This window comes from Letharia lupina (assembly GCF_014066315.1).
Source record: "Letharia lupina isolate WasteWater1 chromosome Unknown contig_23, whole genome shotgun sequence".
NCBI lineage: Eukaryota > Fungi > Ascomycota > Lecanoromycetes > Lecanorales > Parmeliaceae > Letharia > Letharia lupina.
In genome coordinates, this window is record NW_023502992.1 from 55,257 (window position 1) to 80,451 (window position 25,195).

General features: G+C 49.6%; 7 protein-coding genes across 7 annotated transcripts; 3 read left to right on the forward strand and 4 right to left on the reverse strand.

The window, feature by feature from the left end:
- Positions 1 to 1,583: 1,583 nt before the first annotated feature.
- Positions 1,584 to 2,879, forward strand: HO133_006073 (uncharacterized protein; the record flags this gene model as incomplete). The annotated part of the gene is made up of 1 exon (XM_037296976.1): positions 1,584 to 2,879. The coding sequence occupies one exon, from the start codon at positions 1,584 to 1,586 to the stop codon at positions 2,877 to 2,879; it is 1,296 nt and encodes a 431-aa protein (XP_037147550.1).
- Positions 2,880 to 3,907: 1,028 nt separating this feature from the next.
- On the forward strand, positions 3,908 to 4,606 carry HO133_006074 (uncharacterized protein; the record flags this gene model as incomplete). Its single annotated transcript, XM_037296977.1, has 2 exons — positions 3,908 to 3,951; positions 4,186 to 4,606. 2 exons carry the CDS (start codon positions 3,908 to 3,910, stop codon positions 4,604 to 4,606), a joined length of 465 nt encoding a protein of 154 aa, XP_037147551.1.
- A 959-nt stretch (positions 4,607 to 5,565) lies between these two features.
- Positions 5,566 to 6,093, reverse strand: HO133_006075 (uncharacterized protein; the record flags this gene model as incomplete). The annotated part of the gene is made up of 1 exon (XM_037296978.1): positions 5,566 to 6,093. One exon carries the CDS (start codon positions 6,091 to 6,093, stop codon positions 5,566 to 5,568), a length of 528 nt encoding a protein of 175 aa, XP_037147552.1.
- Positions 6,094 to 6,657: 564 nt separating this feature from the next.
- Positions 6,658 to 7,779, reverse strand: HO133_006076 (uncharacterized protein; the record flags this gene model as incomplete). The annotated part of the gene is made up of 1 exon (XM_037296979.1): positions 6,658 to 7,779. The coding sequence occupies one exon, from the start codon at positions 7,777 to 7,779 to the stop codon at positions 6,658 to 6,660; it is 1,122 nt and encodes a 373-aa protein (XP_037147553.1).
- A 4,390-nt stretch (positions 7,780 to 12,169) lies between these two features.
- HO133_006077 (uncharacterized protein) lies at positions 12,170 to 12,615 on the reverse strand (the record flags this gene model as incomplete). Its single annotated transcript, XM_037296980.1, has 2 exons — positions 12,170 to 12,205; positions 12,424 to 12,615. The coding sequence occupies 2 exons, from the start codon at positions 12,613 to 12,615 to the stop codon at positions 12,170 to 12,172; spliced, it is 228 nt and encodes a 75-aa protein (XP_037147554.1).
- Positions 12,616 to 15,146: 2,531 nt separating this feature from the next.
- HO133_006078 (uncharacterized protein) lies at positions 15,147 to 20,521 on the reverse strand (the record flags this gene model as incomplete). The annotated part of the gene is made up of 8 exons (XM_037296981.1): positions 15,147 to 15,376; positions 15,439 to 15,680; positions 15,742 to 15,856; positions 15,913 to 16,717; positions 16,804 to 16,889; positions 16,938 to 18,212; positions 18,268 to 19,926; positions 19,975 to 20,521. 8 exons carry the CDS (start codon positions 20,519 to 20,521, stop codon positions 15,147 to 15,149), a joined length of 4,959 nt encoding a protein of 1,652 aa, XP_037147555.1.
- A 912-nt stretch (positions 20,522 to 21,433) lies between these two features.
- On the forward strand, positions 21,434 to 21,896 carry HO133_006079 (uncharacterized protein; the record flags this gene model as incomplete). Its single annotated transcript, XM_037296982.1, is given in 2 exon segments — positions 21,434 to 21,664; positions 21,678 to 21,896. The coding sequence occupies 2 exon segments, from the start codon at positions 21,434 to 21,436 to the stop codon at positions 21,894 to 21,896; spliced, it is 450 nt and encodes a 149-aa protein (XP_037147556.1).
- Positions 21,897 to 25,195: the final 3,299 nt, after the last annotated feature.

Here is a 25,195-nt window from a genome sequence, read left to right on the forward strand (position 1 = left end):
CAGCTCAAACCCCAGCAGAAAGAAGACCACCCAGCCCACCAAAAAAGCTACCAAAGCAAGGATCTCCAAACTACCCACAGTCAAAAGTTCCGGTGTCTGAAAACAACAAGGCAAGAAGTCCAAAGGCAAAAATCCGACCATCCTGGGAGACATCCGATTACGGGGAAAGTTTCATCCAATTTTCAAGAGGAATGATTCGAGTGGGCTGGCGGCTGCATGACGACAGAAGAGGAGGACGAGGAGGAGGAGGAGGAGGAGGAGGAGGGATCGTGGGCTTAGCTCGGGGTCCAGTGGACGATGGGAATTTTACTGAGTGGGGAGGAGGGAGATGAGCTTTTGATCTTGATTAGGAAGGTCGGTGTGGAAAGTAAAAGAAGGCCAAAGCGCTTGGTAGTGGGCATTAGCGATGTGAAAATGGATGAAAATCTCGCGCTGTAGCTTCCAAAAAGTTACAATCCTGCAATCACGCCGTAGAGATGCAACATCCAAACGCAAGAGCATCTCATTGGTAGACCAGTCTCCGCATGTTGATCCTGAAGCGATCAACCAAAGAAGGTCTAACGACCGTCCTAACTGCAGCTATTCGCAACGGCGAGCCCCGAAATCCTAACAAGAGCGCCCAACTTCTCCAACCCCTTTGCCACCCAAAACATCCCCTCGCTGTCTGCCCACTCTCCGAAACGCGCGCGGGCTATGACTTGCAGATCAAACACCTAACCGAGACCCGAGTGGCTGCTTACTTGCAGCATGATCGACAGCCTCGGAGGATTTTTGTTTTGCATCTCATGCACGTACCCGAGATTTTCTTCCCTGTTGACCTGCCGCCTGAAAGCTCGGCCGTATGATTGTTTGTCATGCTTCTAAAAGTAAAACATCTTTCAAGAACGCTTCAAAAGGACGGATGTCCAAGAATTGTTGTGTTGGAACCTGGGATCCGTGCGAAGACGATCACCATCAAAGGCATTCTTGAGCAAGTATATACACAGTAAAAGGTAAGACCCTTTCCTTGGCTTTCGACCGCGCTCCTGCATTAGCGTGTTCAGTAATGTGTTAAGCAGCTCCTCACGTTTTAGCGTGTTTAACATTGTGTTAAGCACTCCCAACGGCGCTCCCCAGTCCGTACCTCTATCCAAGGCTGCGGGTAAGCATCCTGACTTCACATCCAATCGCACTCCTCCCTTCCGAGTATGTGTTCTCAATTCGAAGGATCGAGGCGACGCTGTACCGTCTTATGGTGCTGCCCTATCCGTGCATTTGTCGGATGTAGTGGTCTTGGGGCAGTGCTGGGTCTCTGGACGAAACATGAAGCGTTGCCCAGACCTCGCCTTTGGAAGCACTGGGCGCCTCACTACCCCTCTTTCCCAGGCAGTCAGTTGCTCCAAGGGGTATATACAACTCTCCCATCTCAAAGTCCCACCTCTGCACTGAGGATCATCTTTCTATCACTCTATCACTCAAAAATCCTCGACATGTCTCCACCAACATCCAGAAGCTTATACTGCCTTGGAGAATCCTTCGAAACCACTTCCGAAGCACTAGACTCTCCGCTGTCTCACCCACCGCCCTTTCAATACCCATTCACAATGTCCTTCACTCAAATGGTAGAGTCGTTCAAACATGAGGACTCACAGCACTTCCCCAAGAACCTTGACAAGAATGCCACTGTGGTCCCTGTCGGCCTCGACTTTGGCCCTTCCTGGGTTTCCGTTTCTTTCTCCGTCGACATCAACGGAGACCAAGGGCTGTACTTCACCGGCTTTGATTGCGGTCAGGTGTACAAGGACTTCTACCAAGAAGCTTTGAGCAAGAAGGTGCAAGACCACCTCGAATTCGAGGAATTTCCCCCTTCCAATGCACCTTTGGTGTCAACCGAGGAGCAAGCTTCGGAGCTTGTGGAAGCCTTCGCAAGTCATATCGAGGACGCTAGGTTGATGGGAGTGTGGTCTTTGGACAAGAACCCGGCTCTCAACTTCAAAGTGATGGCAATCACCCTTCCTGATCACTGGGATGACTCCGCTCGCACAGTCGTAGCCAAGGCGGCGAGACTCGCTGGCGAACCCCTGGATGGCTCAGACATGATCCTCAAACTACCGCGAGCGGTGCAATTGGCTCATGAGATGCAGAAGAACACAGCTGGCACATACATTACGATCCTGATTCACTATCACAAGTCTTATCTCCATTTGATGCTTGTCCAGATGTGTGAAGCCGGCTGTGTAGTGAAAGGACAAGTCTATCTGCGTCATCTCGGAGAAGACATGATTCTGAAAGCGTCAGCTACGGACAGCGCTTTCGATCCCGACCAAGATACTCTCAATCAAGGCTCCCCTAGCGACAGTCTCTATAGTGGAACGCCTACTAGCGACGGACCCCTCGACGAGAACCCTTTTGACGATGCCACTCTCCACCACAGCCGTCTTAGCGATGAACACTTCGACATGGACCCTACCCCCGAACCCTCCACCAGCACCCACTCTCCCCAAGACAATATCGACTCCTCCTCCGAAATCTACACAGAACCTCCAGTCTACCAAGACCCTCACGTTGACCTAGAGCCCATCCGAGAAGCTCTCCAAAAGTTCATCCTTCTCATGACGCGGTCCGACGAGCCAACCCCACCAAAAGGATCGCCGCCATCCCTCAAACACGCAGTCAACGACGTCAAATACATCGTCCTAGACGGAACGGCCACCCCACGAGGACAGAACGCTTTGCGCACGGTGATCAAGGAGATGTTCGCAGACACGGATTGGATCGACCTGGAGATGAATCTGCAGATGTGGGGAGAATACGGGGCCGAGATTGCAGGCCGACGGCAGTGGGAGAATCCGAAGCACTCGGGGGATTGGAAGGAGTTGCCGGGGTATTTGGATGGATGAGCTGCACGATGTAACGAGCTTAGAGGTGAAACTAGCTGCCCATTCTTAGATGTGCCGAGGTTATGAAACGGTAGATGATCATCATGAAGTCCCACGTGCCTGCCAAATGCCTTTTGTTTGGAGCTGTGAGAAAGTAGGAGAATGGGGATAATGCTCGTACTCGGCATCAGCTGTAGGATTCTTGACCTTATCAGTATGCAACAATAAGGGCTCGTTTCCCTGACTCGGCAACAGTTGTAGGATTCTTGTTCTTATCAGTATGCAGCAATGTGGGCTCGCTTCTCGTACTCGGCATCACTGGTAGGTTTTTCATTTCTATCAGTATGCAACGAATTGGACTCTATCCCCGTACTCGGCATCACTTGTAGGATTCTCATTTCTATCAACATGCAACGATGAGGGCTCGCTTCCCGTATTCGGCATCGCTTGTAGGATTCTTGTTCTTATCAGTATGCAACGATGTGGGCTCGCTTCCCGTACTCGACATCACTGGTAGGATTCTCATGCTTATCAGTATGCAACAATGTGAGCTCGATCCCCATCTTTTGACCAGTTCTCAGCGTGGGGTACTGCATTAGTGCTGCAGCAAACCATATTCGTTCGGGGAAACTGCCCGCTTTTCAACCATTTCCCAGCTTAGAAGAAAGCCGCTCTCTAGTGAACGGTAGGCTTGCGGCCGAAACCTGGGGCCCCGGAGTCGCCGTTCGTGGGGAAGATTCTCCATGTTTGGATCAGTTCCTCGCTTGCGGAGATGCCAATTGGTAGCGAAAACGAACAGGTTCGCGACCGAAGTACCAAGTCGAAAGGATAGGCTGATGTGGAAGGACCGCCCTGATTTGTTATATAACCAGGAGTTTGCCCACCTATCACCAACAGATCTTCACCCTTCCAGCTCACCACTCCATCAGCTAACAAACAATCTTCATACTCACCAGTGCATTCCACCTTCGAGCAAATCCTTCATCAACAAACAAAAAATATTTTCTACTCATCGTTGCACCTCCAAACAATCAGACTTCCAACAAATCATGTCTCAACACGTTCTGCAAACAAACCACGCAAACACTGCCGGGTGAGTGATGACATCCCTAAACACGTCAGCCATCTTCCGACATACGTGGCAGAGCAAACAAGCCGTGTCCGAGACGACAACGCTCTGCCGAGTTGTCCCCAACGACACGCATGTTTGCTCCTGCAGTCTTCCGTTCGACTCGACATATAACCCTGTGCCATCCCCCTTTGCCATCCTCTCTTTCCCCAGCACGCTCTTATATATGCAATGAGCGATGCTAATATATATCTCCAGCGAGAGCCGCACACCCGGGGCCAATAGCGCCCCAACCGCAAATAACACCTCCGGGGCAGGGAACGCCCTGACCATAAACACCGTCTCTGCCGCAGCGGGCACATCGGCCCCGCCCAACACGCCAATCCCGATCGGTACCGCGGCGGACCTGTCACGGTACCCCGCGGAGAACGCCACGGCGGAGGGCGACCGGGTCTACTGGGGCCATGTGGTGGAGCTCGACCCGCAGCGGGGAACGGCGGTGGTCGCGTTGTGGACCGGGAAGACTGACGAACCCCTTTTCCGCTGTTCGACGGCGGGCTGCGAGGGGGTGGGCCAGTTGAAGATGGGTGTGCGGGTCCAGATCCGCCATGTGATGGCTGGGGAGCAGCAGGGAGAAAGCTTCGTGCAGTATTCTCCACTGACCCCTGCTAGTCCATGACGCACAGGAAGAACCAAAAAATATATACGAGAGAGGTGGATGGCGGGTCCAGATTCACCATGGTAGCAGGGAGAAAGCTTCGTCCAGTATTCTCCGCTGACCCCTGCGAGTCCATGACGCACAGGATGAGCTAAAACTTATATACGAGAGAGGTGGATGGCGGGTCCAGATTCACCATGTGATGGCTGGGGAGCAGCAGGGAGAATCCTTCGTGCAGTGCACGGCAGAGCAGTATCCTCCGGTGACCACTGCCATTCCATAAGGCACAGGGGTGAAATCAAACTATATATGAGAGAGGTGGATGGCTCCCCGATGAGGAAGCGTGAGATTTCAGGACAGGAATTGCGAGAGTCATTCAGGGTAGCGCGCGACGATTCCATAGCAGTCCGCAGTCCCTGGAGTTGTTTTTGGGGGGGATTTTGGGAGACTTATTAAAGAGATATACCCTAGAAGCAGAAACTTGAAGACTCACATTTCCAGTTATTTGGCCACAGTGATCATGCATCTCCATGTAATCTAATACCGAAATAGTAGACTGTTTAATGAACTAAAGCCTAGACTCAACTTCATTCCTAGATCAACAAGCTGAGATATCCTGCAAGTGTTCTCTTCCTGCGAGCAAAATATGGCGACCGAAACGTTGGGATCGCACGAAAGTCCGTACCAGAATGTAGGATTTAGCGTTTCTTGCTATCTTTTGATTGCAAAGGAAACGAACCTGCTAGGCTGACTTCTGATCATCTCATTAGTGTTGCCTTTGACAAAACTCGCACCACCACCTGAACAACGGTCACCCTCTTCATTTAACCAAGCAAGCAGAGACTTACTCTCTATGCCATTGGGCAGGGCGCTTCGCAATTCGAACAAATCCCTACCCACTTGTAGACCGCAGAGATTACTCACCCTCAAAGTCTTCCACCAAGAGACAACCCCCATCAAACCACCCGACAACCTCGCACCTACACCCCCCTCCCCACCTCCCCACCAACCCAAACCTCCAACCCCGCAACCCTCACCTCCCCAACCCTCACCCCCGCCCTCAAACCCCTAGCCCCAAACGACCACTCCGCCATCGCGAGCGCCGCCACCGCCGTCGCCGCCACCTCCCTCCCCGGCGCCCTCCCCCGCACCGGCACGAACACCGCCCCCACACCGCCCTCACTGATCGCCTCCGAGCCATTCGCCGGCCCCGCGCCCCCGTGGATCCGCCGCGCGAGCGGCAGGAGGACGAGTTCCTGCAGGATGTACGTCTGCTGCGGGGTCGCGGCGTGGTCGGCGACGGAGACGATGTCGGGCGGGTCGAGGTTGCGGTTGCGGAGTTTGGTCCACCAGGGGAGGGTTGGCCAGACGGCGAGGGTGGGAGGTGCGGTGGCGTTGTTGAGGGGGGCGAGGTGGGGAGTGGGGTGGGGGATGGTGGCGGCGGAGATGGAGGTGATGGTGGCAGAGATGTGGAGGATCGCTGTTTGGAGAAGACAAAGGGAGCGCATGGTGGATGTGGGTGAGAAGAGAGGATGAAAGTTGAAAGCGTACCCAAGAGTGGGTGTCGGTGTGATGGGGCTTTTTCCAGTCCGGAGCGAGAGCGCCGGGAAGAAGGAAGTCGGTACCTGTCCACCGTGCTGCTTCTCTGTTCTAGATCAGATGCGATAACCGGCTATGACTATTCCATCGTGCGAGCTTGCGCTTAAGCCAAAGGCTGTGGACTGCGGGTAATCCTTAGCCTCGATATAAATCTAGGTGCTGAAGTTACGATTTATATCGTTCCCTCGTGCAACTTCATCTAGAAGCGTGTCCATTCAGGGACTCGAGTTTGGTATTCTTAAGAAAATGTTGGCACAGGATACTGGGGTACCACGTCAAAAGATTTATACTACGTAAATCTGAAGACTTCGAAAACGTTCTCAGTACCCGAGTAGGTAGAAAGATCACGACTGTTGACAATACTTTCGGCGTTCATCCCTAGACTCACTTCCCATCAGACAGTTTATTCACCATCCCTCTTTACACTTATCTCGTTTGCCCTACCCCCTTCTCAATCCCATCCAGTGACCCTCTTACCAATGCCTCCCATTCAGATGCTTCACTTCCTTCGTCAAGTCCCTCTCCACCACCCTCGTCGGATCCCTAATCTTCAATCCTCTCTCCATCAAACGCCTCAACTCAATTCTATTGACCTCCTGCCCAGGTTGCAACGTCGTGCCCGCGGGACAAAACGTATCATCGGGCAATTGAATCCCAACACTCGCATCGAAAATGGCATCCGGAACGCACCAACATAGGTCCGCTGGGAGGTCAAAATCGGCCACGTTCTGCGTGCCGTTCATATATGCCGCGTAGTTGCCGCCGGCCACGCCGCAGCGGTCTTCGATACTATTGGGCAGGCGCTGAGAATTAGGAGCTTCCGACCAGCCTTCATAGATGATGCGGTGGCGGAGGGAGTTCTTGCCACCTTCGGGCCAGGGTCCGACGGGGGAGGTGGCGTAGTAGGGATTGTCGTAGATGTCGCAGACTTCGGTGTCGCATTCGGGGTTTGGTGTTGGCAGGGTAGTGGCTAGAGCAGCGGCGGTGCCGGTAAGTGGAGGCGGGTTGGTATCGAGGACGACTTGGTCGTTGGGGCCGATCCAGCTATCGTTCCACAAGATGACGGACGTCGCTTGTTGCCAAGAGGCTTCGGCTTGGCCGCACTGGTCAGTGCCGGTGGTCGAGACGATGTAGCGACCTAGTCCGTCAGTCATGACGGACCCGTCGTCGTTCCAGCCGTAAGTGCCGCCGCCGCCGGAGGTGGTACAGTATGATTCGTTTACGGTGGCCGAGTTTGGAGATCCGGCGTCACGGCCGCAGGAGGCGAGGATATTGTTGAATGTAATGTTACATTGGTACGCGGTCGGGCTGGGAGGTATTGCGCCGTTTCGATTCAAGTCAGGGTTCACGGGGGGTTTGTATTGAAGGGTGCAGTTTTGCTCGGTGACGACTTGTGATTGCGTAAGATCTTGCCCACAGAGACTGTTGATTGCGACAGTGCATTGGGCGTTGCAGAGAGGTGGGGCGTCGTCGTCGGAACAATAGTAGCACCACCCTTGGTCATAATTTGGTTTGGCAATTTCTTGGGCGAGGACGATACGGGAGGTTAGTGAGAGGAGTATGGGCAGCAGGATGTGACTGTAAGTTGAATACATGATTGAATGGCAAAACCGGGTCAGGCACTGCTCTGGAGAAGAGCGTTGAGGAGGGCGGGATTACAATTCTGTTTCCTTCCCAAGTAGGCTTCCTTCTCCAGATTCCTGACTCCAGAGGACAGGTGGTAGAAAAAAGAGGAGAGAGAGACAGTGTAGAAATCAATGCATTTAATAACGCAAATACAGCCTTCCCTTCATTGTGGCGCAAGCATATGGGTCGCTGGTGTTCGCACTGGAATGTTTCGCGCGAATAAACGTTCCATCAACAATGACTACCCTCGCTCGTGGGGCGGATGAATTCAAAATTAGAGCTTGGCTGCGCTTCAAGGGGAAGCTTGACCCACGAAGGGTAAAGCACTGCAAATGGAATAGATCAAATCTGGTCAGAACAATCCTAGCACAGGTCAGAGCATTGCAGCGGGACCACCGCAAAGTATGCAACAAGTGGTTCTGGCCAGTCGCAGGTTTCCGTTTCAAGGTGATGCGCTTGTAGTCGCATGTTTGTATAAACGAGCAACGAATAATGGTCGCATAGTGCGCTGAAACATCAAAAAAACCCTCAGGAGCTAGGAGAACCTCGGTGCATTGTAGTTCTCTCGTCTGAGAGCCATCAATCCATACTGTGTTGCAAATGAAATGCTGTATAACTCCTACTCGAGGAGATGGCGGCACGCTTCTCGTCGTCAAAAGAGCTTCGTTTTTGAAGGTCGAATGCCCGTCGAAGGAGGCATACAATATCCTCGCGCCAGCTTTGCCTCAACCTTTGCGCTGCACGTATTCTGTCCCAGTTGATACGTTCTGCAATATCGAAGATTGGTACTATCTAAGCTGCTTCTCGTCGATTAGCTTAATCACACTGATGCAGTGATTGTATTCCCTTTCGAATTTGAAACATTTGGCCGGAAAGTAGAGAGGTTGCTGCTTGTGAACGGTTGTCTTCATTTCCTATAGTTTCGATGTCGGAGAATGGTCGGCTGGGTCGTTCTTTTCAGATGACTTGGGATACGGCAGCAGCGATTCCTGTCGAGTCTTGTCGCTAGCATGTTCTACCTGGACGGTTATCACCATCTCTTTCTGGGGCACATGATAATTGGAGAGTCATAGAACTCCACGGCCATCTCGCTTGTCGCTCCTGGTTTCCATTTCCATTGGGCTTCCGACATTGATCGTTTCCTTCGATCTTGTATATCGTTTGGAGGCGTATTAACGTCTTAACACCCTCCTACTGGAGATCGCTCGCGTTCGAGGTTTATGCTATGAGCCTGCTGCCAATCCGATGCGTCTTGCGATCGTCTTAGTGGCGACGGTGTTCGTTGGCTAGAGCGGGCTCCACTCTGACGCGTCCCAGTCTTGCTCTGAGGCTTAGCTTCCTCGATTGTCCTGTTGCAATGGCTGGAATCTTAACCGTCCTCCACAGCCATGGCTGATTGCTGGCGTCGTCGATCTTTTATAGGTTGATCATTGGTGCCATACAGAATCAATAACTCCAACAGCTTATCGCGTACTCCGTCAACGAAAGCAAGCGGAGTCGTCCCCACCACCTTCGAGGCTTCCTAAAGCGCCGTCATAAGGTGCCCATGCCACGATCTTGAGTCGGTATACGGGATAAGACCAGGCTGCTTCGTGCTAACCCTGGTATTGCCCCATGGAATGCCTCAGCACCTAGCATGCATATAGTCTCCCACAAGCACCCTCTTCCACCTCTCTGCGTTGATGCTGCAAGTACTGACCAGGGGATGGGCTTTCACGAACAGTGTGAGCGTCGGTAGAATCAATTATTTCCCTCCTCCTCCTTTTGTAGTCTCGCCGTTCAAAGTCCAGGAAGTGCGGTAAATCTGTGGGGATGAAGACTCAGCCCGAGCTGGAGATCTCGTCTAGGGCGTCATGGCATAGAGGACAAAGGGGAATGGGCGTTTCCGTCTTGGTCTGAATGATGTATACCAAGGCGGCCTCGAGGCTGCAACTCTTGAAAGAGCTGCGATCTGTCAGTTACTGTGCTCTACCCTCCGACAGTGATGTTGACTCTTACCACGCGCTCGCGCCGACCAATGACGTGGCAAATGTGCGACTTGGGCGCACTACAATGCCAGCATTGGGATCCCCTATTGAATTGTTTCACCTCCTCTTTGACGCTTGGTGCGAAGCCATATGACATCGATGTCACTGCTCCCACTGAGCCTGCAGCGGACTCTTGCCCTCGCTTTCGTTTTCCCAGAGAGCCGGCGACGGAGGGTTGTAAGTGGACTGAGTACCTAAGGCGACAGCATAACAGTGACCGCGATCTCACACCCTTGTCTTGGAGCGCGCGACCATTCTGTAGCCATGGTCATCGCTAACGGTGATGAGGTGAAGCGGATCTCGCAAGGACAATCCAAGATGCCAAGCGCTTCTAAGCTCAATCTAGGATAGCGCGGATTTCCACCAGTTGAGGCAAAACTTTCTTCAACTTTCCTCTGGCAGTCATTCGAGATAGTCAATATTCTCCCTGCCAACAAGCGCAGTAATTAACGCTCAAAACTGCTTGTTGCTTGCACGTTAAAGCATGCCTTTCTCGTGTTTCTCGTGGAGCGATTCCTGGTCCCCAAGGTTCAGTGCCAATATTCAAAAGACTAATTCCTAAGGCACAACATTGTTGAGCCATAGGTCAGCCAGTACAGCAACCACTGGCTCTCAGGTACTTGTTAGAAGATTCACTCAATGTATCTTGAGCTGCCTCGACACATATCAGGTCGGCTGACCTCGACTTCGATACAGGAAATGTGCCGTCTTTCATATCTCCCCGCGGACCAGTCCGTTCCACACGGCACGTCCCCTGGTGCTTGATCAGATTAATGTGGTACTACGGAGACTGCCACTACCTATAGTGATCATCCTTCACCAGTTCTTCGCGCTACTGGAAGAAAGGTCCGTGAGTTCCACAAGGGTTGCACCATAATCTATCAATCCACACTCCGAGTGGCGGAAAGAGAAGTCCGGAAGGGAAGCCGCTGGTGACATATCAAGCTATTGACTTTGCCCCAGTGAAAGTCGTATCTGGCATTTGAGAGCACTGTTCGCTACTGCTATGCATTTTGTCGTTTTCGAGGCTAAGACACGACAACAAAGCATTCTTCTTTGGTTGATCTCAGTCACTGTTGACTATACTTTTGTAAAATATTCGAGGGCACGCGCCTCTCGCCGATCTATATTGTGGAAGCCTAGGAGCCAACTGACTGTCCGAAAGAAAGCCACGGGTGGATTTAGGATGAATTCCTCCGAGGGAGGAACCAACCGGCAACCATATCCGTGGCCCGTGCTCTGCGTCATGCAAGAGAAGAAACACGGTCAATTAGTATCGTCTGGCCACCAATTCCCTAAAGACCTAATCTCGACTTTCTTTGGCCTCTTGCATGCCTCTTTGCATATGATCGTCGATGCGGTACCGGCATGTCACCCCATGCGGTCCGTGCGGCGACCACGTATCCATTCAGAGTCCTGCCGAGTCCCGTGTATCTCCAGCCCCGGGACTCGGGAAGGCACCCGTGAAGAAAGCGGGCCAGCATGGCGTGAAGAAACAGCTGCATGGCGTGAAGAAACAAGCACGTTATCGTTTCCAACCCACCATCAAGCGGAGCCAAACGTTTGGACGAAGGGCGAATGCTCGGAGATGGAGGTGTGCCACAGGTCCTTTTCTCATAGGCCGAGGACAGGCGGTTAAACATAGGGTGCCAAGCTGTGGGCTGCCTCGTGACAAAATTCCCGGGGCCAATTAGAGATTTTGGGGTTGGCATGCGGGAGATAAAGCGATTGAGCGATATTTTGTTGTTTATGTGATGGGCGGTAGCAACAGCAAATACCGTTGCCAGACGTTCGCGATTGAATACGTACCTACCAAGAGCCGTGATTCAAATTAGAGAATGTGGGGAGTTGGATGGATAGAGAGAACAACGCAAGAGGTCGCAGCGAAGCCAAGGCGAGTTTCTTGGGGTACCTGCAATCAAGAGTATCGATTGGCTTGTTTGTGCTTTGTTATGTAGGTTATTTTCATCGAGAGGGACCTGGAATGTGACAAAATGGCATTCAATGCAGCAGTGAAGAGCGGCAACTCTGACAGCAAAGAAAAAGGTCCAGAACTGTGAACACATGTTTATAGATTAAACTGACTACATGGCTATCGAGGCCGTCCTAGGAACTACCATGAGTCATAAGTCTTGCATTAGGCGGATGCGAAGATACGAGCAACCACAAGTATATCTTGATGATCGAGACGCTCGACAATATTTCAAGCCGTCACAGATAAGGGTCGAAGTGAAAGGGAAACCAGATTGCCTGTATATTTTTCACCTTGTCCACTGCTCCACAGGCCAGAGCAAGGTTTGCCGGGTAGGTAGAAACGTGGTCGGTCGGCGATTCAAACCTCAGCCTCGAGATCAGCAGGCGTAAACCCCTCCCTGTAAAGTAAGCGGCCTAATCAGCTCGAGTCCGCATGCTCCAAGGACGAATACATTAACCTTTAGCACTCAGCACGGCTGGGTGCAACGAGGGCAATGCTTGCCGGGCAAGACGTATTGCTCAATCCCCTGTTCAGCGCAGCGAGGACACATGTTGTCAAATTTCTCAGCCGGTCAACGACATCCATCGTCACGATGCTTGGATCTGACTTACCGGCATGTGCGCAACAGGCTCGCCACTGCATCCGCGGAGCATGTAGACCTGGTCGCGAAGATCTTCAAGCAGGGTTTTGTCGAAAAGCTCACCACCTTCGAAGAGGCTGTGGTTGGTGGGAATGTCTATACCGAGGGCCGCGGCGTCCGCATATATCTGGGCTGAACGTCCAAGCAATGAGATGGGAGACATTCTGGGAGGTTATCAAAAGGAACACAGAGGGTTTCAGAAATGTGGAAATGGTTGACGTGGATGTGAATGTTTCTCGTTCTCCTGAGAGCCTGTGAGGTTCTAGAGGTGTTCGCAGATAGGGGGAAATCACAGAATCGAGGGTCCTGGATGAATTATACCTCCGAGAGCGACGGGAAGTCTGTGCGGAGCACATCTCGATTCTATCTCTTGGCCTTGCGGAGGGAAGACCGGCGAGAGATACTCAGTATAACAAAAATCTTAGAAGCCAACCAGAAAGGGATATTGCAGCCCAAGTACTTTGCATCCGAGACATGTACCGTCAAGCATGCATGAATCTGCACAGGCAACGTAAGGGAAGACATCGACCGCAGAGTCGGCAGACTTGCGGAGCTATCAGGATGCGCAACGAGCGCGCCAGTCTGAGCTAAACGTCGTTCCGACAACCTCCCCTCTAAGCCTTCCATGTACTCTGCCTGACACATTCGTAGCCAAACTTGCATGCGATCGCATACCTAGCAGTCCAGCGCTACCTATCGATCACACCACCTTGAGCTGGATGTCGGTCCGACAGCATTACTTCTTAGGCCTCCGTTGACTCACTCTGATCATTCGTCGGGGACCGCGGAACTTCACCATCCGTTCTACCCATGCGAGGAGAGCTCGCTGTGAAGTCGATGGTGACGAGAAAGGAACTAGTGAGACAACAGAAGTGACGGCTGCCTTCTAACCGAGCCCTTGCTGACAAGATGCAGGTAGATGCAGCCGAACACGCCAGATCGTCTAGGGCCGCTCCAAGGACAAGGTTCATGGCTGAGTACTATCGATCTGATTGGGTAAAATCATGCGTTATATGCTGAAGTCGAAGAGAGGGTATGTACCTCTAATGCCCAGGCGGGAAACCGGACAGCAGTACGTCGGCCATTCCACCGGCTTCGTACAGGCCGACCCCGACGGCATCGCGCCTAAGAATGCAAGCCGATTAAGGGCCGGATGTAAGGCTCCTAGCCTCCCATATCCAATGGCTGGAACAGTGTATGCGATTGGATCTGCTAAAGGGTGCAATGCGCCTCGCATTCGTCCCGCCCGGAACGGCGGCTCCGGATGCTATGAATAGAAGGCTTCGAAGATGAAAACAGCCACCGTCAAGGTCACGCGAGGCCATTGACACAGGCGAATGGAGCTGAACGCCTTGGGGCTTTGTGGCTTGATAAGCAATGAAGGATCGAGCGCATAAAGCCCAAATATGCATCTGGAGCATGATCATTCGATTCGATGATGATGAAGGATGCATCCGTGAGACAGCGAGGCTTGCATCGTGGCTTGCGTACACCAACAGTAGTATATGCAATCAATTGATTTAAAGCAGTCGTAGAAGCTCATACAAACCTCATCTCGAGCCACAAAAGATAGTTGCCAGATTTCATTGTTGACCCCGTCGTTTCGGATATCAAAGGTAGCGCGCCAAGTCCACTGTTGCGCAACAAGGACGACGAACTCACGAACTCATAAACCTCCGCCGGAATAGTCCTCAGTGGTCCTCGACGGGATTGGTCCCAATTCGAGCAACGGCAATATCCCATCGGCTGCGACAGCATAGTGATGCATAAACGATGAAAGTACCCCATAGATATCCTCTATAGTTCATCCGGGGACCGAACCCAAGGATAGAGAGCCGCGCCACCAAGCCCCCGGCCCTTGGTTCTCAAACAGCCATAACCTGATCTCGGTCACGCGTGGCCGCTGTGGGGCGGGTGCTGAGATCGCTGAGCCTTTGACGGAAAGGATGCATGGAGAATTATAGCTGAGGGCACGTTGTCTGGACCGGATTCTTACCAGTTATGGATTCTGCCATATTCATCAAGTGGGAGCTCTGCTTCGCACAACATACAAAGTCGGCATACTTGCACGAATCACTCTTCATTGTACTGCAATGTGTGGACGCTCTATTGTAGTAACCCCTATATGAGATCGTGAAATGCTGATCTGGTTCAGCGCGATGTGTTCCTACCTGCGCGACGCCTTGAATCATAGCGTTAAGAAGGTCGCATTTCCATCTTTGATTGATGCATTACTAGATGTTGTTGCCTACAGAACTGTAAATGGAGCTTCTCTTTTTGATGAGTTGCAATGTGGCTGAGCCATGCATTACCGAGTTATGGGAAACGTGGCGCAATCGGTGCAGACCATTATGCTCTTGACTTTATATACGATTCAGAAACAGGTGGACCACGCTAGTCGCAGGCTCCATGACGCAGCTAGTAAATTTTCAGGGGTCTTGACCGCCCGCATCCCCGTCTCAGGAACAGTGCTTCGCTGGAACAGACATCAACTATGTGGCAGCGGCGAAGATGTGTGAGGGAGTGTAGATGACAAAATAGCAAGAATACCCCAAGGCCACGAGACCGTGACGTATATCGCCATGCAGATGCAAATCGCTATGCATGGACAGCACCATTGCTCACGAACACAACCACAACCACGAAACAAACAACTCGCACTGCTATCGCACAAACTTCTCCATGGACTTACATTCATATAGGCGGATTCGAGACTCCAAATTCGATGGGTACTTGCACCGTGACAGGCTCTTCCTCTTTTTTCATCTTCACAGCGTCAACGTCGTATTTGCCGCTATTACCTAGCTCCCACTTGAAGGGCTTGCTCTCGACATCGTTACCAAAATTGACCACAATGCCGGCAGGCTCTGTCATGCCAATGACCGGATAAAGACGACCTTTGACGTCTTTGTCAATTGCGGGTCCTACTCTACCTGTCAACTTGTGCATAGGCGAGAAGTGAGGGAGAATGTAAGTACTATCATACCTTGAGGCTCGCCGTTCCGCGTATAGAAGATCGTCCCCTCGACACTGTCGTTATAGATGACACCACAACCAATTGTGTCCCCCTTACCATAGGAGCCCGCATACTCCTTCAATGACTGGTTACTGTTGGCGTAGAGACGACCATCGTCGCCGTGGTAGGCGAAGCTAGGGGCTGTGGCGTTATACCAGCCTGGCATACGATCAAGGCGCGCAGGTTGCGTTGAGAACCCGATGGCATTGAAGCTGTCGTGGGATAATGATTAGACTTGGTGATAAGGAACTTTTAAGGCGTTGAGATGCTCACAGTTTTGTATCATCTCCTACGTCCTTCTTGATTTCGATTTCGTAGTAGAAGCGCTCGATCCCAGCTGGTATTGGATGATTCGCAAGGATTTGGACTCCAGATGTATCGTTGCACGCTGATCGACTTCGTCAGCATCCGACCACTGGATACAAAGCATCAAGAAGGACTCACGCTCTCCTACGTATTCAAGTTCGCAGCCATCCTCGGACATTTTGATATTCTCATTTTCTGTATTCCATCGACTAGGCCTTGATCCGACCTCAGCACCGCGCTTGGCCAAGAGGGTTGCAGCATCCGTGTTGCCATACTGCTTTGCTAACTGCAGTGGTGTCCAGCCGTGCTCGTCTTGCTTGCTCGGGTGTGCTCTCGCATCTAGCAATTTTTCGATGACTTTCGTGCTTCCTTTGATGGCAGCGGCGGCCATGAGTTCAGTGTCTTTGGCAGCAGTCTCCCGATCATGATCGACCAGAGCAACGATGGTTGGTATCCGGTCGCCGGACTTGTCTTTTGCCCAACCCTGTCCACACAGAGTAAGAGCGGTCTTGCCCTTTGAATCCTCGATCGTCGCGTCGGCACCCTTTTGCAAAAGAACATCTACAACTTCGATCCTGCCATTGTAGGCTGCCCAGTGAAGTGCTGTCCTCCTTTGTGCTGTTTCTTGGACATTGACCGCAGAGGCTGCGTCAATCTCCTCGAGTAGCATCCTCACGACTCCGACGTGGCCTCTGCCAGCTGCTTTGCTCAGAGGAGTCCTACCATCGTTCATGGCTGTCTGAATGCTATTGTGCTCTTTTTCGCGCATCGTTTGAAGCAGGAAACGTGCCGTCTCTAAATGTCCACTAGAGCAGGCGAGGAAGAATGGGGTACGTCCATGCTTGTCGCCCAGCTCTAGGTTGGCGCCGCGTTGTGTTAATAGCTGAACGATGTCTAAATGCCCGAATGCAGCTGCGATGTGGACGCCGGTTTGCCCAAAGAGCTACGTGAATGTTAGTTTGGACTGATTGCTGTTGATAAAGCTTTTGTCGAGCGGATGATGACATTAGCGGATGCGGTACTACTTACATCGTCATCATGAATGTTAGCTCCATGGTCAAGCAACATCTTGGCCGCCTCTGTATTTCCAACAGCGCAAACCTCATACAATGGCCCTGGAAGTGGTCAGTGCATTGGAGACGAAGTACCTGAAGAGAACTTACTCTGTGAGTCTTTGTCATCTTTGTTGACATCGGCACCGTTATCCAGGAATGCACGAAGTAGGTCCAAGGACAAGTCTTGAGAGTTGTACATCACTTTGTGTAACGGAGTCTCTCCGAACGAATCGGGGACATTGATGTCACCATGCGCTTTCAAAAGGATTTTGAGAACCTCGACATCGGAACCGAACAGCGCAAACCAGTGCATGACGTTGAACCCCCATTGGTCTGCGATGTTGCAGTCGGCCCCATGCTCAAGCATAAGACTGACAAATTCGAGTTTCGGAGTCCGCCATAGCAAGACGTGAAATGGCGGTGGGAAGTCTTTGCGTGCATTAGGGCTCGCTCCGTTTTCTAAGAGGAGCGCTACGATCTCGATATCAGGTGAGCCTACCGCAAACCACAGCGCCGAGCGCCCATCTTCGGTTTCTGCGGCCGCCGGCTCACCGCGGTCTAGGAGTACCTTTACGAGCCCTTGTATATCGTAAGCAGCGGCCACTTGTAAAGGACTCAAGAGCGTGTTGTCGGCTTCGTAGCTTTCATCAAGCTCCATGTAGTGGTGTTGCCATATCTTGAAGGCCTCTGGGCTCTCGCAAACAAATCGTATGACAAGCTTCCAAAGCTCTTTCCACTCGTCGCTCTTCTCGCGTTCTTCCGCTGTCCAAACCTTCTCCGCACTTGCGAGGTGGGCAGGCCAATAGGAAAGCTCATATCGTTTAGGTCTCACAGGCGCTTGGGCACCATCGGCCACCGGTTCCTCGAAGATCTCCGAATCTCGCCTGCCGCCTTCACCATCGTCATCGTCGTCTGGAAATGGCTCTTGATTAGGTTGTTCCGAGGCTACCGCAGCATCGGCTTCACCACCTTCCTTAGCTATTGGCTCTACGTCCAAACTTGTGGGATCCTCGCGAAGGTGCTTGGAGTCGTCACCATTCGATGGAGCGTTCTGCGCGTTCATAGTGTCATCAACGTCGACGACGTCCAATGGGGCCTTCTCTCCACCGAGAGCGGATGATTCTTTAAGGGTGCTACCAGCAGTGATACCGTTCTCGTTTTCACCTGGTGGATCTCCGCTCACCAGACTTGCCCTATCCGCCGCTTTGTTGGGGGACCCGTTATCATTGGCTGCTACGGTACTATGTTCACCGTTCTTCGAGTCTTCGTTCACGGCGCCATCTGTCCGATTTGGGATTGCATCTGCTGGCTCTGCTGGCTTGATGTCGTCATCTTCTTTTCGAAGGTACCGCCTCTGAAAGAGTGGCGAATTAAGATGCTTGACTAATGCGCGATATTAGCTTTCGCAAGGCGGCCTAGCACGACGTGGATATCTCACAGATTGTAATAGCCATGCGAAGCTGCCCCTCTTTCTCAGACATGGTCAAAGGTTGGTCAGCAGACCTTTTCGATTGGCATTTAGCACACAGGTCGTCCACGCAATGACCATTGGGGATGTCTGCTGCCGGATTTGCCTTGAGGAAGAACTCTTTGACAGTGGTGTGTCGAACAGAGACCTCATTTCCGGCCACTTCAAGGAAGGTGCCGCTTCCTGCTCTTCGGATTTGATCCCCAATCAAATGGTTGTCAATAGTGTCGTAAGGATTCTCATCGGTGCCCTCAATGCCCTCCGCGTAGGCGCAGCTGTAGTCGTCCATAATTTCAGCGACAGTCGGCTTGATCTGGGCGAAGATGCTCCAGGTCAAGCCAACGTTGAGAAGCTCCAGGTAATCGGGATCGGTCTGGCGCAAAATCTGCTGGTACGAGTTGTCGAGACCATCTGGCAACTCCGCCAACCTCTTCTCCAGAGGGCGCCGCCAAGGTTTTTTCAGGAATTCAATTGCCGGGTCAACGCATCGAAATAACCCTTTTGCCTTCTCAACAATCGATTTACAGGCCAGCGCCCTTTCGTCTGATGACAGACCGGGCAAATCTTCCAGCTTGGCTTTGGCGGCTTTCTCGATATCAGGCCCGTTGTGATCTTCGACCTTGATAGCGGGTTTGTCGACGAGATCGTCCACTATATCTGGCTCGGGGCGACTGCAGACCACAATCTTCAGTGGAAGCTCGGACGCTGATATTGTCTCTTGAAGCGTCTTCAGTATCCCAGTGTCTCTCCTATCAGTGCACTCATCCAAAGCGTCGATGACAAGGAAGATCTTCTTGCCAAGTATCTTGGCCAGGCTGGGGTAGGCGTCCTCAAACCCAACGGATTTTTCGGATTTCTTCTGCTGGGAACCGGGCTTTGAATCTGCAGAGTCTTTCTTCCCAAGGAAATTCGATATCACCTCGTTCGACCTGTCAAGAATATCGGACGACTCATCAGAGAGTGCCGTTCGATATAGCTGATGCAGCAACTGCTTCTTAATTCTTGCAACTAGTCGGGTCGAGTCTTCGCCCGCGGAACAGAAGAAGTATTGAACAGAGCAACTTTTGTCCTCCTTAAAGGCTTCTTGGAGTCGATCGATCACGGTCGACATGAGGATCGATTTGCCCAGGCCGCCCACGCCAGAGACCCATAGTAGGCTACTCTCCGCTGACGAGCGCCAAGTTCTGTATTCTTCGAGCTCGAATATCCAGTTGCAGGTGTCCTTCTCTCTTCGTGATTTGTGCTTCTCAAGAGCAGTCTCGGCCGCAGCAGTTGGCTCCAACCGTTTCGCATTGTCATCGAAAAGCTCCTTTGCTTTGTCAAGAGGAGTCTTCTTCTTCATGCTCTTTTTCTCTTCCTCTAATTGGCGGATCTGGTTAAGGTAAATCTTGTTGACCTCCATCGATGACTCTAGGGTGTCTCGAATGACGGACAGGTCGGCCATCATAGTCTGTTGCATTTGCAGGCCAACTCCCTGTTTTTGTAGACCGACCTCTTGATAGTGGATGGTGAGCTGATTTGTGGCCTTGCTGGCGTACCCTGACATTGTTTGTTCATTTGCTCGGATACCGTCGATCATTGGTTGGAATTTGGCCGATGCACTTGTCAACATGCCACGGATGATTCTTACTATGATTCATGAGTACGGGTTCGTCCTGGAGTAGGGACTTGGCTCACAGCCTGTGTTTCTCCCCATGTGCTTGTTCATCGCGTAGCTGAAATTCAAGATGTCCGTGTATATGCCGGGTATGTACTCCACGACCTTTCTGTGTAGCTCTTGGAAATCCTCTGGCCCTTTATGTCCCCCATACATCTTCCCATATACACGGCACGATATGAGAATGCCAATGATGTCCGCAGCAGCCCCACTGAAGAGGTTGAAAGTTGCAAAGTCATCCTCCACCGAGTGCAGGCACAGCCGTATGCCTGTCCATGCCAAACCCACACTCTCTGGAGCCGACTTCATCGCTAAATCTCCAACCTTCATGAAAGTCTCAATCTTCGACAGGACCCCTCCCAGCCCTGGATTGTATTGGCTATTTGCCCTCGTCTGAGCTTCAAGGCAGCTACTTTTAGCTTGCTGAGGTGTAGTTTGGTGCGCCAAAAATTCTGCCATTGCTTTTTTGTCCTTGTGCCCTTTCTGAAAATTTTCCCGGGCTGCAGCCCAGTTCCCAGCCTCGAAGGTGACCTCGGCCTCGCTAAAAGTGTCCATTGAGGAAGTCATGCCGGCGGGAAGGATAGATAGTTTGGGGGAGAAGCAGTCTTCGGGCCCTTATATGTAGATTGATCCAAGACTTATAGCTTGTTCAGGGTGGTAGAAGATGATTCTTCGACGACTGTCGGAGACGAGGCGGATATTCGCTTGACGTATATCTGGCTGGCCCCAGGATGAGCGTCAGCTCGGCGCAGCGTGCCAGTGCACCCTGACCACGAGTGCGGCGTGCTTGAAGAGCCAAAGTCGTGGTGGAAGTGCGGCCATAGACAAGATGGGCATGCCTTGATGGGCGCATTTCAGCTGGTGCTAGTGGGGCGCCTGAGCGGAGGCCAGCTGCGGCGCAGGCCATTCTGTGCGCTTCTATTTGAAGGCTGAAGAATGATGATGGGTGATAAACTGTCAGCTTGTTGAGTAATCTGACGGTGACAGCTACATCCAGCCAATGAAAGGTGGGTCAGCAGAAGAAGGATTGGTTGGAGGTTGAAGTTGAAGGAAAGAGTAGAGTCCCTGCAGAGACAAGCGGTGACAACAGAAAAGGAGCGCAAGGGCGCGGATACATTCCGCACAGCATCTTCCAACCTCCATTTACTTTATATTGTACTCTGGACAATCCAAGACACAAGTAGTACGATCACACCTTTGTATTGTTGATGAATTGACACTGTTTGTTACCTAGTATTCAATTTGAGGGAAATGGTCCTAGATCTTACCCCGGAAGAGTTGGCAGCATTCAATCAATTCGTCCGAGCTTCGCCTTACATACTATCAAATGAAGAAGACGAACTGGTAGAACTCGCATCTAAAAAGGATCAAGATCCGTTTCTATGCGTCATCCTACCCATGCTCTGAAACCTGCGTCTACTCTAGCTCCCTGCCAGCTGCGGTGGTGGAAACAATCTAGGTCATTTCTTTGAAACAATCATGTCGCGCATAGCTCTGTCTCCCCAGCCGCCTGCCCTGGTGAATCTCGAATGGATCGAAAGCAACCTATCCGACGGGTTCAACGGGATCGATCTTGTCAGCGCTGCTCCATTCCTCGCTCTTCCCAGCGTCCAATCACTGCTATTGCAGCAGTGCGCCGAAGGTGGGTTCGAATGGCCTTCATCGCTACCCAAGTCCCGTGTCAAGCCCATCTCGTTCATCAATAGCACCGTAAGCTCCAAAGCCATCCGGGGATCGCTGGCGGGATTGTGGCACCCTGTACAATGCGCCACGAATGGGTCCCCGGAGAGATTCTCTTGTGCCTGAGTCAAACTGCGACTGGGATTACTGCGAGATACCTTTCGCTGGCGCGGCGCCCGACGATATGATCCAGAAGATTGAAGACGAGAATAAACCCCCAAATTCTGAATGGCTTATCAAGGACGGCCATCGCCCCTCTTGAATTGGGCAATAAAGAGGTATTACGGCGATATTGCGCGTCAGTCAGTTGACCTTGAAGTCTGAGTCCCTACGGTAATACATTCGGGCTTAACCTCTGCTCTACTTTACATGGCGAAGTCTCGGCAGTCAATCTACTAAACACATATCCTTGAATAGAAAAGCCTTTGTTATGGTGCAAACGTAGCATGGCTTGACTACCTTTCCGCTCTTGTACATTTCAATCTTTTATGTATATGACGGTTGGATCCAACCACGGATGGGATCAAGTTCGCTACCCGGGTATGGTCCGCAGTGTTACGAGCGTACCCTTAACACACCACTCAGCCCTATGGCCTAGTGCCTTGGCGGAGGCATCCCCTACCATATCATACCTCCTTCCCCCATACATAGTTCGGTAGCCTTATTATCCTATCTACCTCACCCATACTAATATCGCACCTATACTGGTCCTGACATTATAATAAGACTCCTTCATACCCCCCCCCCGGCGAAGAAAATTGACGGGTTTTTCACTTTCTACTCGAAGCAAGCGACCGAGCCTGATAAAGAAAACGCTGGGTATTTCTATCATACAGGAGTCACATACACCATTCGAAAGAACCTACATCAGACAACCTACATTATCAACGATAGCCCAATCCATCAAAAAACGAGTTCCCTACATCGAAGACAAGAAATTCTTCTCCGCTCCATTCCCCGCAAAGAATCCATAACAAATAACAAACTACCGGCGGACTTCTTATCATTCGAAAGAACACTACTCAGAGTACTCATAATCTTTACAGCGACTTAATCGGTTAAGAAACGAGTGTTATATACTTCCGCGAAGGAACAACACTATTTCGAGCATCACAGTCAAATTTCGACTCTCAATATAGAGATCTACCACCTTTCCCAACTCGCATACGCCTTCACAGTACTAGAGTTCCAGAGATCTCTCCATTCCACTCGACAAAGACATTATTCGATATTTATAATAACCCTCGGCGGGGAAGCCCAGCCAAAATCGCCATTTTTACGCCTATCTTCTCCGCTCCGTTTTTACCTACATTTAACACATCATGAATTCCGACTCAAATCCACCTACATCAACACCAAGATACCTCCCTCCACATCGCCGATCACCTACTCGTGGATTCCAGAAGTGAGTTACTTGATAGAGCGAGGACACCAATAGATATTTCCACTCAGCGGCATGTCGCTTGATCTATTGGTGTCCTCGCTCTATCAAGTAACTCACTTCTGGAATCCACGAGTATATACCGCGGCCATCCCTATCTTACATACGACGACCTACATAAAAGATATTCACCTCCTAACTCGCCGACACTCCACATACCACAGATACAGCGTTCTCTATCTGCTAAGGAACTTTATCAGCGATATCGCGAGACACCAAGTCATCAAGAGGAGATACAGGCCCAAAACTCGGCTGACATCTCTACTCCTCCACCCCCATCCCCACCTCCACCCATATCACGAGATTTCGAAGCACTAAGACATCGATATCGACCAATCTCGCCACAGCTAGTCAGACAGCCACTCAGCCCAAAGCTATCGAATTCACCTATCTTTATAAGCACTAATTCAATATCATTTAATGACTAGAAAATAAAAATCCAAGACAAGCTTACCTATAATAACGATTATTTTCTTATTAATACTTTTAAAATTACCTACGTTATAGCGAGACTTAGAGAGAAGGCCAATTACTATATATCTATTAGACGACGATATCGCTCATATTCTATAACCGACGTCCTTCTAAATTATCTAAGTAATATATACGAAGTATCGTTATTTATTATTTAATAGACGCATTAGCGTATTTATAGTAGAATAAGTTAAGAGAGTTAGCTCTTTCTTAAATTCTATAAAAACTTAATAATATACGCCGAATACGAAAGCAATTTCAAAAACACTAATATTATATATAATTTACGAGAGAAATTAGAGCTTCGTTTATATAACGTACTTACTATATATAAAAGAAATTAAACTATATCTTAACTAAAGAAGTATATTATAAGAAAATAGCTTAATTATTAATAATTTATAGAGAGACTAATTAAAAAGAAAGTAAAGAGATTTATAGAATAATACGTAAAAGTAAAGGTCGAGATCGATATTAAAAAGAGAAAATACTCGATTATAATCCGTTTTAACGTAAATAATAACGAGAATTTAAATATCGATAAGATATACGAGTATAAGTATAAAAACTAAGTTAATATATAGAAGTATAGTAAATACTCTCGCTCTAATATAGATATCGACGAAGTATTTAAACTTAGTTATTAAGGCTATCTATAATTAAAAACGTAGCAACTAATTAAAATTAGTAAAGATATAAAATCATTCGATATCTTTAGTACGATCTTATTTTTATTTTTTTATATTCGTAAATCGATTTCTTAAACTTATATTACTTAACGATAATCTTATATTAGATCCATTACGTAGACTTCCCTTATTATTATATTTCTAAAGATCTTCTCAAGTTATAATACGTTATCTATAGACTATTGAAATTCGAATCACGTGACTCTTAGCGTCTTGGCGGTCACGTGATATGGTTACGTAATACGCCTTAGCGTATTTATATCTAGTCGCTCTTTTCTTTATAGTAACTCTATAGTTAATAACTAAGTATCTTATCTCATATTTTCATAGATTATAAGCCTAAACTTTATTCGATAACTATTATATTATAACTACTATTTACCTCTATAACTACGACTGCCCTTAGACTTTTAATATCTATCTTATAATATTTAAAGTCTATTATATAAAGATAGTAGTAGCTATAGAGATATTCTTTTAACTTTCTTAATAAGAGTATTTTCTTCTCTTAAAATAGTTATAAGTCTAAGCGAATATAATTCACTAATAATATAAGGGACTAAGAGCTACTTTCGCTTTTATCTTAAGCGAGCTAAGATATATTACCTCTAGTCGAAGTATTAAACTCGCTAAATATATTAAATATATAATTATATCGCTATATAATCGAGTTATACTACTAAGACCTCTAAATCTTATTAGCTTTCGCTAAATTAGAATACTTAATTTTATTAAAAGTAGAGTTATTCTATATTAATATTAAATTTAAAATTATATATTAACTATCGAATTAATAATTATTAATTAAAAGTGGTTAGATATTAATATTAATAGTCTAATTATAATCTAAAGTATTTTAGAGCTAATATTACTATCTCTTAATATATTTATAAATTTATTAAGATTAAAATAATAAGAATATCTTATTAATATTAGCTTCTAGATCTTTAAAAGCCC